The sequence below is a fragment of the Thamnophis sirtalis genome, unplaced genomic scaffold (assembly GCF_051295495.1).
Source record: "Thamnophis sirtalis isolate CommonGarterSnake01/CBP01778 unplaced genomic scaffold, rThaSir2_p1.2 scaffold_5, whole genome shotgun sequence".
Lineage (NCBI taxonomy): Eukaryota > Metazoa > Chordata > Lepidosauria > Squamata > Natricidae > Thamnophis > Thamnophis sirtalis.
This window is the reverse complement of record NW_028261385.1, coordinates 33,825,475-33,839,084: the sequence shown is the minus strand read 5'-3', so window position 1 is coordinate 33,839,084 and position 13,610 is coordinate 33,825,475. Positions and strand designations below refer to the sequence as shown.

The following is a 13,610-nucleotide window of genomic DNA, read 5'->3' as shown; positions in this document are numbered from 1 at the left end:
CATTCAACCAATTTGAAGTTATCTGTTTAGATCAGCCCAATTTGGGCATTCAGAAGGGGATTTCCCTGTGAGTATTCCCAGGAATATCCCTTATCTTCCCCACATCAATATTACTCAAACTACATTAACTCTTTCCATTTACATACAATACATAAGATAGATTTCTTGAGGCAGACTTGTGTGTGATTGTTCTTGCCCACATGGAAGTCAGTCACCTGAAAACTGAATAGAGCTGCATATTTCTGGTTTCTGATGTCTTCAGGATGAATTCCTGTTTGATGAACAGAAGTACAGTGATTTAGTATAAGGGTAAGATGGTTTAAGGAGGAGGGATTTAGATGCATTGAACTAGATTATAGAAGATTAGAGTGTCAGAGGACACTTGGTGGGCCATTTCAGGGAAAAGAAGGTTGAAAGTGTCAGTTTCATCTTTTGGTTGGGGGAATCTTGCCTTAAACTGTTGGTAAACACCAAATGTATATGTCTCCAAAGTGTTTTTCCAGGAGGCAACTGGCCTTTGTTTTTTTTCCTTTGAAGACGTTTCGCTTTTCATCCAAGAAGCTTTTTCAGCTCTGACAGGATAGTGAGGAATGGAATAGCTGAGAAAGCTTTTTGGAACTTTTGGGACAACTGTGACATGGATGACTGAGAATCTCTACAGACTTTTACCAAATTTATAAGGACAAGACCATGCCTAGCTGTGACTTTGAGAAGATGAGTAGGACCTGGTTTTGTTACCAGGACCTGATTGGGCAGCTAATATTGCTAAGAACTGCACTCATGGATTTCAGATTAATAGCAGTGGGAAGTGGAGATGCTGTGGTTGACTTTCAAAGACATGTTATTTGTCGCCAGGGATTCTGCTGCTAATGTGTTTAATTTAGCCATGCCTTTATGTTAATTTAGGATTTTGTTTAGCTATAATTTATCTACATATAGCTAAACTAGAGCTATATAGGGTTAGTCAATATGTTGATTTAGGTATAATTTAGGATGCCTGTATATTGATTTAGACAATGGGGACAATCTAGGGATTGTGTTGTTACGCTTATTACCTTGCTATGTGGGGTAGCTTCATGGGCTCTGGACTTGATGCCAACAATAGATTTGGCATTCTCTTATTTGCTACTGCTGGGAAATTCCAGTTTTCCTATACTGAGGATTGGATCCAAGAGAGTCCAGTTTTTATAATAATCATGAGCTTATCTCAAACTACAAGTTAACCTGACATGCATATATACTTATTTATATACTTCTGTCTTATATTTGTGTTGAATCAGATTTATTTTGTTGTGTTAAATCTAGAGAAAAAGCAGATCTGAGTCTAAAACATGAGTTATTTCTATCAGATGAAATTTCTGATTAAGTTCTATGAATTGTCACATAAATTATCTCTTCCCCTGTTTTGTACAAGTGCATTTTTAGAAGTTACACAATTGTGAGTCTTTTGCGGTTATGGCTTTATGTTATAACTAACCCCCCCCCCTGCCCCCTGCTTATCAAGTAAAATGTTCTTAATTTGACTGTATTGTATGCTTCCTTTGGATAGGCATTTAACTAAATGCATTTGCATTTGCATTTTAGAAAATTAGAAATGAAGGCAAATTTATATTCAAGCATGGCTAATTGCTGGCATGATTAGTTCTATGTCAGAACTCACAGGGTGAATTTGAGTAGTAATTCCCTCAGTGCAGCCCATGTTACTGTTTCATTATGGAAATAAAAGGGGATAGCTGCATTTACACAACCCTTAGGTTTGGAAGTGGTACAGTGCAATATAATACAAAAAAATTACCATTTCCCTACACTTACTTGACTTGTATTTTATAACAATCTTGAGCATCTAAAGAACACTTCTTACTATACCCGTTTCTCAAAATGGCAAGGTAAATTCTTCTGAATCCTACTAGAAGGGTTTAAAAGAAAATATTCCTCTCATCATCACATAGCAACCTGCATCATTTATAAATTTGGAGATTCATAAAATGGTCTATTTAATTCTTCTGAAACTGACATAATTTATATCTCTGACTTGCATAATCTAAGTGAGTAGTTCTTTTTTATACACTGTTCTAACAATTTTCTCTGAGGAGCCTCAGTTACACTATTTTGTGGGGCAACTTAGAAATGGGATTATTTGCATTTTTTTAGAATGCAAACTGGCACAAAATGCAAGAAGACTCGTGGAGGTTTCCTGTATATATTAAAGGAGATTTATTTTTCCAGCCACCACAGTAGAAGAAACTGTTCAGCTTTCACTTTCTGCTGCTCTTATCTTGATAATTATCACCTTTAAGAACAGCTGTTGTAGCCATTGTTTATATATGTGTGTGCATTTGTTTGTGTATGTACATGTGTATATATGTATATATACATATATACACACATACTGTATATATGCATTTAGTATTATGTACTTTCTCCTTGAGAGAGAAAAATAAACCCCTGAATTCTGCATATCACAAAGATATTAATGTCCATTTCCCCTATTGAAATTGATTGGATACTTTGTCTTCCATATTTTTCTTTATTGTATCTTTCCAAAGTTCATGATAATTTTTCTAAAGTTATTGGAAAAACCTCAATTTTTCAAATTTAACTGAGTTCATAAATCCGTCACTGGTGACATGGTATATCTTTTCACCACTTTGCAGAACAACGTAAATAAATGACTGATGCCAAAATGATCAGTTGTTAAGCTAACATAATTTTATGTTAATCGGCAAGCAGGAACTAATAGCTTCTGAATCATCACAAGGTCATCAATTTGGTGTTGTATTCTTATCTCAAAATGGAATGGCATAGTGAAAGGAATAGTGTTGTCCACTGGCGGCCTGTGGAACTGGCAGCAGAGTCGGATAGTGAGGAGGATGGGGAGGAACAGGGGCCAGTCCTGATGAGGGCTGAGGAAAGCTCAGACAAGGGCTCTGCGTCTGAGGCAGAGAGGGAGCTAGACAGCAGCGAGGCAGAGGAACAGCTGGAGTCTGTTCCCGGGGTGCGCATGCACAGACCTGTCAGAAGACAAGAACAACTAAGAAAACAGGGTCGACTCGAGTAAAGCCACACCTTGGAGGTGATTGGCCCCTCCCATAGGAAACAAAAGAGGAACAAACGGAGAGTGGGCTTTTGTGGGAAACAATTCGTTCATCGGTCTGGAAAGTTCTGTTTGTGAGAGATTTGGACACTAGTTATCTGGCAACACTCCTAACGACATAAGGTGCATTTGGATAAACATTCCTCTGAAAGATTGATAAGCCTCGCTGACTGTGAATGAAAGGCATTCACAGTCGTGTAAATAAAAGAGGTTTTGTTGGGACTAAGACTTTGCTCTTGATTTCTAAGGAAGCCTGGGTCAGATCAAATAGATCTAAAGTATGGCAAAAATGTTGTTTATATTAAAGCAAAAAATTGTTTTTAAATTCAGTTATCTTCTGTTGGCCTTGGCTTTGTCACCCCTTGCTGTAGTACATTGAGTAGTGAAGAACCTTTCAGAGGTGTCCTTTACCTCTAGAATGCTGTGTAATTAATTAATAACATTGTTTAAGTTACTGCTTAATTTTTCAGTTCAGCTGAAACAATTGTTATGAACATTTGATAACAACTTTGATTTGTGACATGCAAATGAACCAGAATGGTAGTTTAGAATTGATTCTTCCTATCACTACCTTTTTCAGAAAAGCTTATTTGAGGTATAAAGATTTAATTCAGGATTGGTGTCGGCAGGTTGAATATTAGATTGCTCAATCAAAATAAAAATGCATTTATTGTCTGGGATACATTATATATATGGCACAGGACCAGGTTTTAATTTATTTTATTTATATATTTAATGTATATAGTCGCTCAAGGGATTCTGAGCAGGACCACATCTCCGTAACATCACCTATCTACCTATCAGGTCAGATAGGATGATCATGTTCCTACTCCTTCCCTTACACATTGTCATCTTATGGGAAGTGGGCCTTTTCCATGGCAGCCCCAGCCCTGAGGAACATCCTTTCCCCTGAGGTGTGGTAGGTCCGTACCTTCCAAGCCTTCCAAAAAGTACCTAAGATCTGACTATTCCCCAAGCACTGGAATAGGGTGAAGTGGAAGAGAGGATTTAACAAGGAATTGCATGTGGAAGCTAAATTTTTGTGCTTAGATTTTTTCATGTATATTGTTTTAATACATATATGCATTTGTTTTTATTATTGATGTTTTAATTATTGATTGGGAACCACCCAGAGTCTGATATAAGATGGGCAGCTACATAAATGTTTCAAATAAATATTTAAAGCTTTAACTACCCAAGACAGAAATTAAATATTGCAAGGAGATTCCTAAACTACCTCTTTCCCTTAGCCATGTTTAAGTGTATTATTGAGTTTTATTCCAATCAGAAAACATGATGTTAAAAGTTTTGATTTTAATGCAGTTTGTCAGAAAAGTTAATTAAAGTAAAATCAATAAACCACCATCAAGCCATCATCGCTCTCTAGAAATATTTGTCATTTGAATCCTAATGCTCTGCAGAGAAACTCAGGTGTGCATATATGAAGATTTCTTGTTCAGGTGGATGCTGGGTTGTATTCCAGCACTTTGTTCTCCTGTTTCATTTTAAGGAGCATTTCTAATTACCAGGCAGCATAACCAACCTTTTCCTTATTTGCTATATAAATCAGCAAAAGAATCCAATTAAATGTGTACAATTTTCTTTGCATTAAAAAAGAAGTAACTTAGGTTGGCAGGTAATGCTCCAAAGCCTGAAGATTTAGGAAATTTATGAATGGCAGGATGATAACCAAAACCAACTAAAAGCTGGTATTCCAGAACTTTCAGAAATCTTTCAACTTCTCTCTTGCACAGACCTTGTACCTTTTTCCACAGCATTGTGTAATATGAAGATTAGAAAAGAAGCAGGCAATAACATGCTAAAAATGATTAATATTATTTATTTTGTAGATGAGAGACTTGCGTATTGATTTTTTAAGAGTCTGATCAAATTGGCACATTAGCTAAAGTAGAGGTTCTCTATGTGAGTAGAATTTGTTTGTATGTCAGATGGATGTTTACTTTTGAAAATATCTGAACGGATTATAGACAACATCATCTTTTGGTCCATAAATTGGACTTTAGCTTCTACTTTTGTTTCTTTGTCTTTACAGGGATCTTTTGATCCTACTATGCAGCTGCATCTTGTGCATCGAGCACCGTGCACCATCCCTCCTTACGTTTCAAAAAACCAATCTACACTTGGAGAGCTATTGCTAGGCTTCCTGAAATACTACGCTACAGAATTTGAGTGAGTGATCAACCTTTCATTTTAACAAATCCTCTGGTTGCTTTGTTCTGCTCTGGTTGCAATTTATATGGAGGAGTTCCAAATCCTCTGTATTTTCATTTAAGGAGCAAAGGGTTCCTTTTTGGTAATTTGTTTATAATGGTAAAAGAAATGTGTATAGAGATAAGCTAAACGCTTGCATGTACAAAGCAGCCTTAAAATGTACGACATAATCTACCCTGTTTCCCCGAAAATAAGACCTCCCCAGATAATAAGCCCAATCAGGCTAAAGTAAGCCCTCCCCCAAACTAAGCCCTCCCTGAAAATATTGCAATGCAGCAGCAGCCATGAGGTGACCATGCTCTTCACCTACTGCACCTCAAAAATAATAAGACCTCCCCCAAAATAAGGCCAAGCGCTTATTTCGGGGGGGGGGGGCAAAAGAAAATAAGACCCTTTCTTATTTTCGGGGAAACACAGTACTAGTTAGATTACACAATCTGGTTCAGATTTCTATGGAGATTCTCAGTCATCCAGATGGTTGTCCGAAAGGTGCTTTTTCAAAAGGCAACTGGACTTTTTTTTTGTTTCTTTGAAGATGTTTTACTTCTCATCCAAGAAGCTTCTACAGCTTTCTAGTCGACTGCCATTCTTTTTATTGCTTGTAAATAAATTCCGCAGAACGGTGTGGGAAGTGACCAGTATTTTCAGGACTAGCTTTACGTTTATAAACTTCTTGGAGTTTGTAACATTCCTCTGTGCTTTGAATAGGAGATAGGAAAATTATGAGTTGTGTCTCCTAGAAGGATTTTGATCAAATTTGAAGGAGACAGATATGAAGAATAGACAGGAAATGCAGTCTTTGCAGTGCTCCAGTTTCTGGAGAAGTCAGGAGGGCAGAGGATGTGCTGCATGAAGCTAACAGAAAGTGCCCAGACCTAGGCAGGGCATTCTTCAGAGCTGGGATGAGTTATAGTAGCTGCTGGTCACTTTAAGCCTGACAGCTGGGCAGTCTACAGCTCAGACAGGACAATTACTGATGCCACATCTGTATAGGAGAAAATGTTCGCTACCTCGTATACAAAGAGATACCCCAACCTTTTCCTGTGTTAGTGGGATAGCAAAGATTTTATGGTTTCAAAACTGATCCAGAAATGGCTGGATCAAGGCTAAGAAAACAGGTGGCTGGCAATAACCTCAGACACATGGATTAAAATCTGGAATTTCCAGGAAAAAAACGCACTCAGAAAAACTAGAACACATGCTTTTGAAGGAATTGGGATTTCATTTCTGTCTGCAAGTACACCAATTGTGTATATTGCAATATATTATACATATATTGGGTTGTGTTTGAGGAAATTGGTATCTTTTGTGATTTTAAAACAATAACTTGAAATTTCATTCTATTCTTTTTAAAGTGAGTTTATCTGTAATACATCAGCTTGTGCTCTGCTTGGAACATTGTAGCTTTTATGAAATTGGGCCGTCTTCCAAGGAAGGGCCAAAACACTTTTTACACTCAATTCTATATGAATAGCAAGTGACACTGTTAGAATTGTTTCTTTTTTTCTTTTTCAACCATTTATTTACCAGAATAATGTCCGAGCCTAATCTAATTAACATGCCAGGATAAGGGAGTCGATATCTGGTGGGGTACTTATTGGAAGATGCATGATGGCAGCAGGATCTTCCATGTTGCACTACTCCAAAACAGCAGACAGACTCCCATGTGAAGATTCAGAGGGTTTCTAAGACCTCTGGGCATCTACCCTTAGGGTTTAAGTCTTTATTTTTAAAACAAAAGTATTGTCTTGTGCCTTGTACACACAGGCATAGGCATATATTTTTTCCTGTTTTCTAAACATTTCTAAACTTGTTTAGCGAAGGTAATAGAGGCTTGCTTGTGGTTTTTATTTCTAGCTTCTGGGCTTAGATTAGAATGGGAGGGGATTCTCTAGAGATCTGCTGGGATCTTACTGGGAAGAAATGTATGCTATTGGGAAGAAATGTTTACCTGCCTACCATTAGAAAACTTCTTGAGGGACAACTTGTCACATTACGAAATTGTTGTGCCTGCAGCCAGGGCATCCAGTCCAGCCACCACAATATGACCCACTGACCACTTCAGTTAAAGAAAATAAGATGCTTAATTGATTATATAGTGCCCTTTGATTCAATCATAAGCTGAGGACTGCACTTAGAAAAAAGGGAATCCCAGAATATCTCATTCTCCTCCTTAGAAATTCAGGACTAAAGGCCAGTTCTCCCCTCCCGCTAGTCCGATGGAATTTTAATTCAGCAGCCTTGTACGTGATTTACTTCCTCTTCCTGGACCCAACCATCGTATTTCTATTTCTGAGGGACACAGATAAGAACTTGTGTTAAAGTCCAACTTTTCTAGAATGGTAGTCCACTCTAATATTTAATAGCAATAGCAATAAGACTTACATACCGTTTCATAGTGCTTTTACAGCTCTCTCTAAGAGGTTTACAGAGTCAGCATATTGCCCCCAACAATCTGGGTCCTCATTTTACCCACCTCAGATGGATGGAAGGCCAAGTCAACCTTGAGCCGGTGAGATTTGAACTGCTGAACTGCAGCTAGCAGTCAGCTGAAGTAGCCTGCAGTACTGCACTCTAACCACTGTGTCATCTCAGCTTAAAAATCATCCCCCAATGGCTTTTACATGACAATTTACATATCACATTTTATTCAAACATTTTAGACAACAATTTTCCCTTTTTGTTTGCTAGTTGGAACAATAAAATGATTTCAGTTCGTGAAGGCAAAGCTATTCCAAGACCGGATGGTATTGAATGGAGAAACAAATTCATATGCATAGAAGGTAAATACTACATCCTTGTCATAGTTTATGTTTCCTAGAACTATATATTCTCTGCTGGTATAAAGTCATTTTTTAGTTTTTTTATTTAATTTTTTTTGTAATTATAATTTTTATAATTTTTATTTTTGCTTCTGGGTGAGCGTAGCTCACTCTGGGACTCATGGGCATTACATCAAGGGTGAGAGAAGATTTTGCACCTTTTTTTTTCTTTTTGATGCCTTGATTGTGGGCAACTGCATGGACTACTCCTTAAAGTTTTCCTGGCATGGTTTTATTTCAGACGTGGTTTGGCATTGCCTCTTTCCTAGGCTAAGAGAGAGTGACTGGCGCGTTTTATGCTTAAGGCAGGATTAGAACTCACAGTCCCTCCCAATTTCTAGCCTGATGCCTTAACCTCTACACCAAGTGGCTCCTTTGTAGCTTTGTTGTGCTTTATTTAAATTGCCCCAAATGGAAAATTTGGGGATGTTTGCAGAGAGGTGCTGAGAGTAATATCTAGGTCATCGACTGCCTACTTCTACATTATATGGACATGGTATGAGGAACCTCAGGGTTATATATTCTTTCCCTGTGTGTGATTAGGAGTTTAGTATTTAGTATTTTAATATTTTGATTTGTGGAAATCACTGTTTATCATTTTATTAAACAAGCTAATTATATTCCTATCTGTTAAATTTGTTTTATTATAATCATAATCATAATCATAATCATAATCATAATAATAATAATGTATTTATCCAAAATAAAAACAGCCCTTCACTAAAGAAAGTCAGAAGCAATATAACACATGCCAAATTTTGATGTGGGAAGAGAACATTCTGGAAAACTCTGGAATGCCCCCCTTTCCTCCAGACAATATTGAATCGTTTTACAATCCCAGGGGTGGTTTCAGGAACTTAATCCTCCAAACCAGAAGCATGTTGAGAACATTCCAAATTGTTCCAATTTCAGAGGTTTTACTTCTTGAAATCACCAAGCCATTCCCAGAAAGCCCAGAATGGGACAGGGTTCAGCATTGTCCCAAGGGATGTTGAATTGACCATGCCACTGCTGGTTATAAATAATTTCTGAAGAACTTTCAGGAAAGCCACACTTTCACCTATTTATAGAAGGTCTTATGTGTGGGAGCTGTATATGAAGTTGTACACCACTCTTTAAAAGTGGTTTCATTTTTGCTCTGCTTTCAACTGTTGAAGTAGTGATTTTTTTTGCTAGAAATGTCTTTTTAATAATAAACTAGCAAAAAAATTAAAGCTTTCTAAATGTGCACTAATTAAAATTCTGTCTTTAGGGATAGATGTAATCAAGGGATATGTAATCAGTTAATAAAATGCACTGAAAAAGATTATATTGATCTTTCCTTGCAAAATAAAATATATTAAGTTTAAAAACAGCATTGTGAAAATAGTTTCAAATAATGTCAATTATTCCAACAGGATTTTGCATAAGTGTACAGTTATAGAACTGCTTCTTTATACATATAGATACATTGATATGTAAATATAAATAAAATAATACATAATTCATTTTTTCCAGAACCTTTTGATAGAACAAATACTGCTAGAGCAGTACATGAAAAACAGAAGTTTGACGTGATCACAGATGAATTTCAAAAGGTAAAGTACATACAATCTAATAAAATATTTTAAGTTATTTGTGTGTAACAATTGTTCCAAGAAAAAAAATTGCCTGTAATAGGCACAATGTATATATCTATTCTCTTCATTTTTTAACACTTCGCTTTTCTTAAATGCAACTTGTATTTCCAAAAAGTTACTCCACTATACCTGACAGATGTATTTCATTGTTGGAGTTTTTTTTCAATATAGTAGTTTTATGACAAACAGTTTTCTTCAGAGGACCAAAAAAAATACATGCCCATCAATCCAAAAGCAGTCCAAAATTCTCTGGATTGTGGCATCCTTATTTTAGTTGTAAGCCTGTCACAGTAAATTCCTCTTTAATATACTTTGTTTTTTCTTAGATTGACTCTTAAGAATTGCTTAAGTAGTTACTTTGGCATCTTGTTCAGCTGTCGATTGATTTTTATTTACAAAGAGGAAATGTGTGAAGAGCTGACAATGAGGAATTCATTCTGTCAGTAATCAGTCAGTCAGTCAAGATCTTGCCTTTTGTTCATATTCCTCTTTTCCCACGTGTTCAATGGGCTGTGTAAAAAATTACTGACCCAAGACACCTTATGGTTGGACTTGAAGTGGAGACTTCCTGTTGCCAGGATTAGGGTTAGGCAATAAGTGATATCCCCTCTTAAAACCTGAATTTCTAAATTGAAGTAATTTTTCCTGTACAATTCTGAATCCATAGAACTGAAAAGTTCTTTGTTTTTTAATTACATTACAGTTACAGTTTAATTACAAAACTACATTTTGTATCTGTTTCGATTGGCTGTAATCCATTTTGGGAAGATAATTGTAGGGCAGAGCAGAAAGCTATAATATATTTTAAAAATCTCCTTTCAAAATCATGAAATTTTGCTTCTCAGAAACTTTAAGAGTTTTTAATAAAGGAAACATTTAATGCATTTTATATGTCTATTGTTATTCTGAGTCTTAATATTCTTTTGATGTTGTAGTATGATTTTAAAAGTATGGCTATATTGAACTAACATAATTGTATGATCTGTTCTATCCCATAGTCATGGCAAAGGCTGAGAGACAGGAAGGATTTGAACTGCATACTACCTGTAAGAGGAATTATACAAAAAAGATGATTGGCCTCACTAACTGGACTTTTCTGAAATACAGCATATAAATACATGAAATGCCCGGGATGTGATTTTTCTCCCTTCCCTGCTGCACTTTTTTTAAGAAGATATTTTTCTTTCAGGTTTTTGGTAGGAAAATTTTTTGTAAGAATTCAAAGAAGATTGCAACCTTTATGACATTATATCAATTGAACACTGGCTTCTGGAATTATTAAATCAGTGACCAATAAAGAAACTACTGCTGTAATACGAATTTTGCAAAATCTGTTGCAGTTTGATTTCCTGTTACTATGTATTGTAGTAGTTTATGCATCTACACTAAATACTGAAGCAGAAAGATGAATGTATGACAGCCAGCAGTGATATTAAAAAATATATAATGGTGTACTTTTCCATAAGAGTAAGAAGTACAAGCCAGTAAGCTCTGCTTTACAACTACTAATTATGATATGCACTTTAGCTCATTCCAATTTTAATACCATAGTAATAAACACCAGCTTTTAAGCAATATTAACAACTTGGTCCTGATTATTCCTACCGATCCAGGCTGATTCTCATTGAAATCATGACTTGTATCTGGCCTATGCTAATTGCATACAAGAATCTATTTTATTAGATGCTGCTGTATACAAGAACAAAAATCTTCACAAAGAAAAGTAAATATTGAGAAAAATATATATTTTTATTTTGATTTGATATTTCCCAAATATGTAGACTTTTATCACAGGAAACATTCAGTAATAAGAGGCCCTAGCTTTTGTCTGAATTAGTAGGTCCCAAATATGCAATTACTGTCTTTTTGAAGAATTTCTATCTGGGGAACCTTAGTTGAAATTTTATAACTAGAGTTCAGTAATATTTAGGCTGTAGTGTCAGATTACTATATTCTAGTGGTCGTGTACAGTAGTGCCTTTCCGAGGGAGTAAAAATTAAAAACAAAAAAAGGCCTAGGTACTGCAGATCTGATTTTTTTTGTCCTTTCCTTTTTCTTTTTACAAAATGAAGTAGCAGGAGTTTGTTACTCTTTTCAGTCCAGAGGTAGCTTTAAACTATTATGAAGCAGATGGAAAGCAAGCACAATCAAGAGTGATGGTCCTCTTAATTGCACTTCTAAAATAATATGAAAAAAAATGAAAACCTGCAAAGGTGGTACTGCTGCCTGTACATCCCAGCTATATAAAATCCTCGTATCACACAATAAGAAGTGTCCTCTGCATTTCTTCATATGCTTTGCTCCGATGTGGATCTGCTCTCAGTCAGGCTTTCAACATTTTCTTTCTGTATCAATAATGTACTGATGATTGCTAATCGTAACTGCTACAATAAAGTTATTTTTATTTTTGTTTCTATGTAAATATTAGAACTGCTATATAACTTGAGATTTAAAACAAATCTTAAATTTTAACTTTTTTTCTAAAAAAGTTTAGGACTTCTTTTAGATCTGCTGTAGCACAATTTGTGCCTCTTATATTTATTGCAGACCAAGTAATATGTTAACAAATAATTACTTTTCATTGGTGTCAACCTTGCTTTTTTTTTAAAGTTTAAACATTTTATTGTGTTAAGTGGAATAAAGTTACTCTGTTGAAAATAAAGCAGTTTTGTTATATGGACTTGTTTTCTTTCAGTCAGCTGTTTAATTTCTTTTTCCTTTTCTTAGCTTAAGCTATTAAGGTAATCATGCATAGCCTTGTACAATTATGTCATTTGTGACCTTAGTACAGTATATTAAAACATTGCACATCAGATTTGTGCAATCCTTGGAGTTTAGTGTGCACAAACATACTACCTCTATGCAACACTTAAAGCAGCTGTGGCTTTTTCCCAGATTTGGATGATGGTTTTAAGGAGTTGCAGAAAGATGTTAAATTTACATCCTCCTGCATCCAAAGGGCTACGCAGTGCAACATCTTGGCAGTGAACTTCCACTTTGTATTGTGAATGCAGGAAAAACAACCTGCAGCTTCAGTTAATTTCACCAAACCCTTAGAGCAATTTCACAACTTTGGGCAAATCGTTTTAGAACTCTGCCAAGAGTGATTTCCCTGGTAGCCTACTGCTTGGAAGAAAGGTTAAAAAAAAACCTATTACCTCAAAGAGCTATGTTTCTCTCCCTCCCTAAAAGTGACCCCACTTTTAAATTTGGCTATTTCCTGTTTCATTATAGGTTCTGGATTCATCAGTCACAAGGTGTGCTAGCTTTTCTCTGAGGGCACCTAGCTGCTTGAAAGTAAAAGGGAATTGTGTGTGAAAGAGGCAACAGAGGCAGAGGCAGTACTATTGCCAAATGGTCCAGGCAAATTGCATGGCTGATGTTTGCATATCCAATTAACATTTGTTATACTAGGTGAATTTAGATCTAAATATTGGTTTTCAGGTTTCTAGATTAACAATCACCGATAAGCCAAAATCCACAGAACCAGATTTCCCTAATAGTCCAGTACATCTGGGGATATTTGTATCTAGAGGGGAAAAATGACCTGCCAGAGTGTTCTCTTATAAGAGTTAACATTTTCTGCAAGTAAGGAACTTTTTTATTTTCAAAGTTATGGCTTTACAGACCAATAAGAAAGGTTGCTGAATTTATACAATGCTGTGCTACCCATTCACAGTTTTGCAGGGGGGAAAAATCATTCCCAAGATTAAGGAGCAAAGAGTACCTATTATCATGTAGTCATAGGCTTGGACTCGGCCAAGAAACATAACTTTTTCTAGTGAATGACTTGGAAAGACAATTTGAATTACAACACACACCTTTTATTTTAGAGGCTATATG

General features: G+C 35.9%; 1 protein-coding gene across 3 annotated transcripts in view; it reads left to right on the top strand.

Annotated features, from left to right (window-relative positions):
• TENT2 (terminal nucleotidyltransferase 2) overlaps positions 1-12,447 on the top strand; it is a 37,600-nt gene extending 25,153 nt beyond the window's left edge. For all 3 annotated transcript variants that reach the window (XM_014060772.2, XM_014060774.2, XM_014060773.2), the window contains 4 exons: positions 5,148-5,284; positions 8,018-8,109; positions 9,646-9,725; positions 10,766-12,447. In XM_014060772.2, coding sequence (XP_013916247.2) covers positions 5,148-5,284; positions 8,018-8,109; positions 9,646-9,725; positions 10,766-10,840 — 384 coding nt within the window. In that variant the 3' untranslated portion in view covers positions 10,841-12,447. The remainder of the gene's footprint in view (positions 1-5,147; positions 5,285-8,017; positions 8,110-9,645; positions 9,726-10,765) is intronic.
• Positions 12,448-13,610: the final 1,163 nt, after the last annotated feature.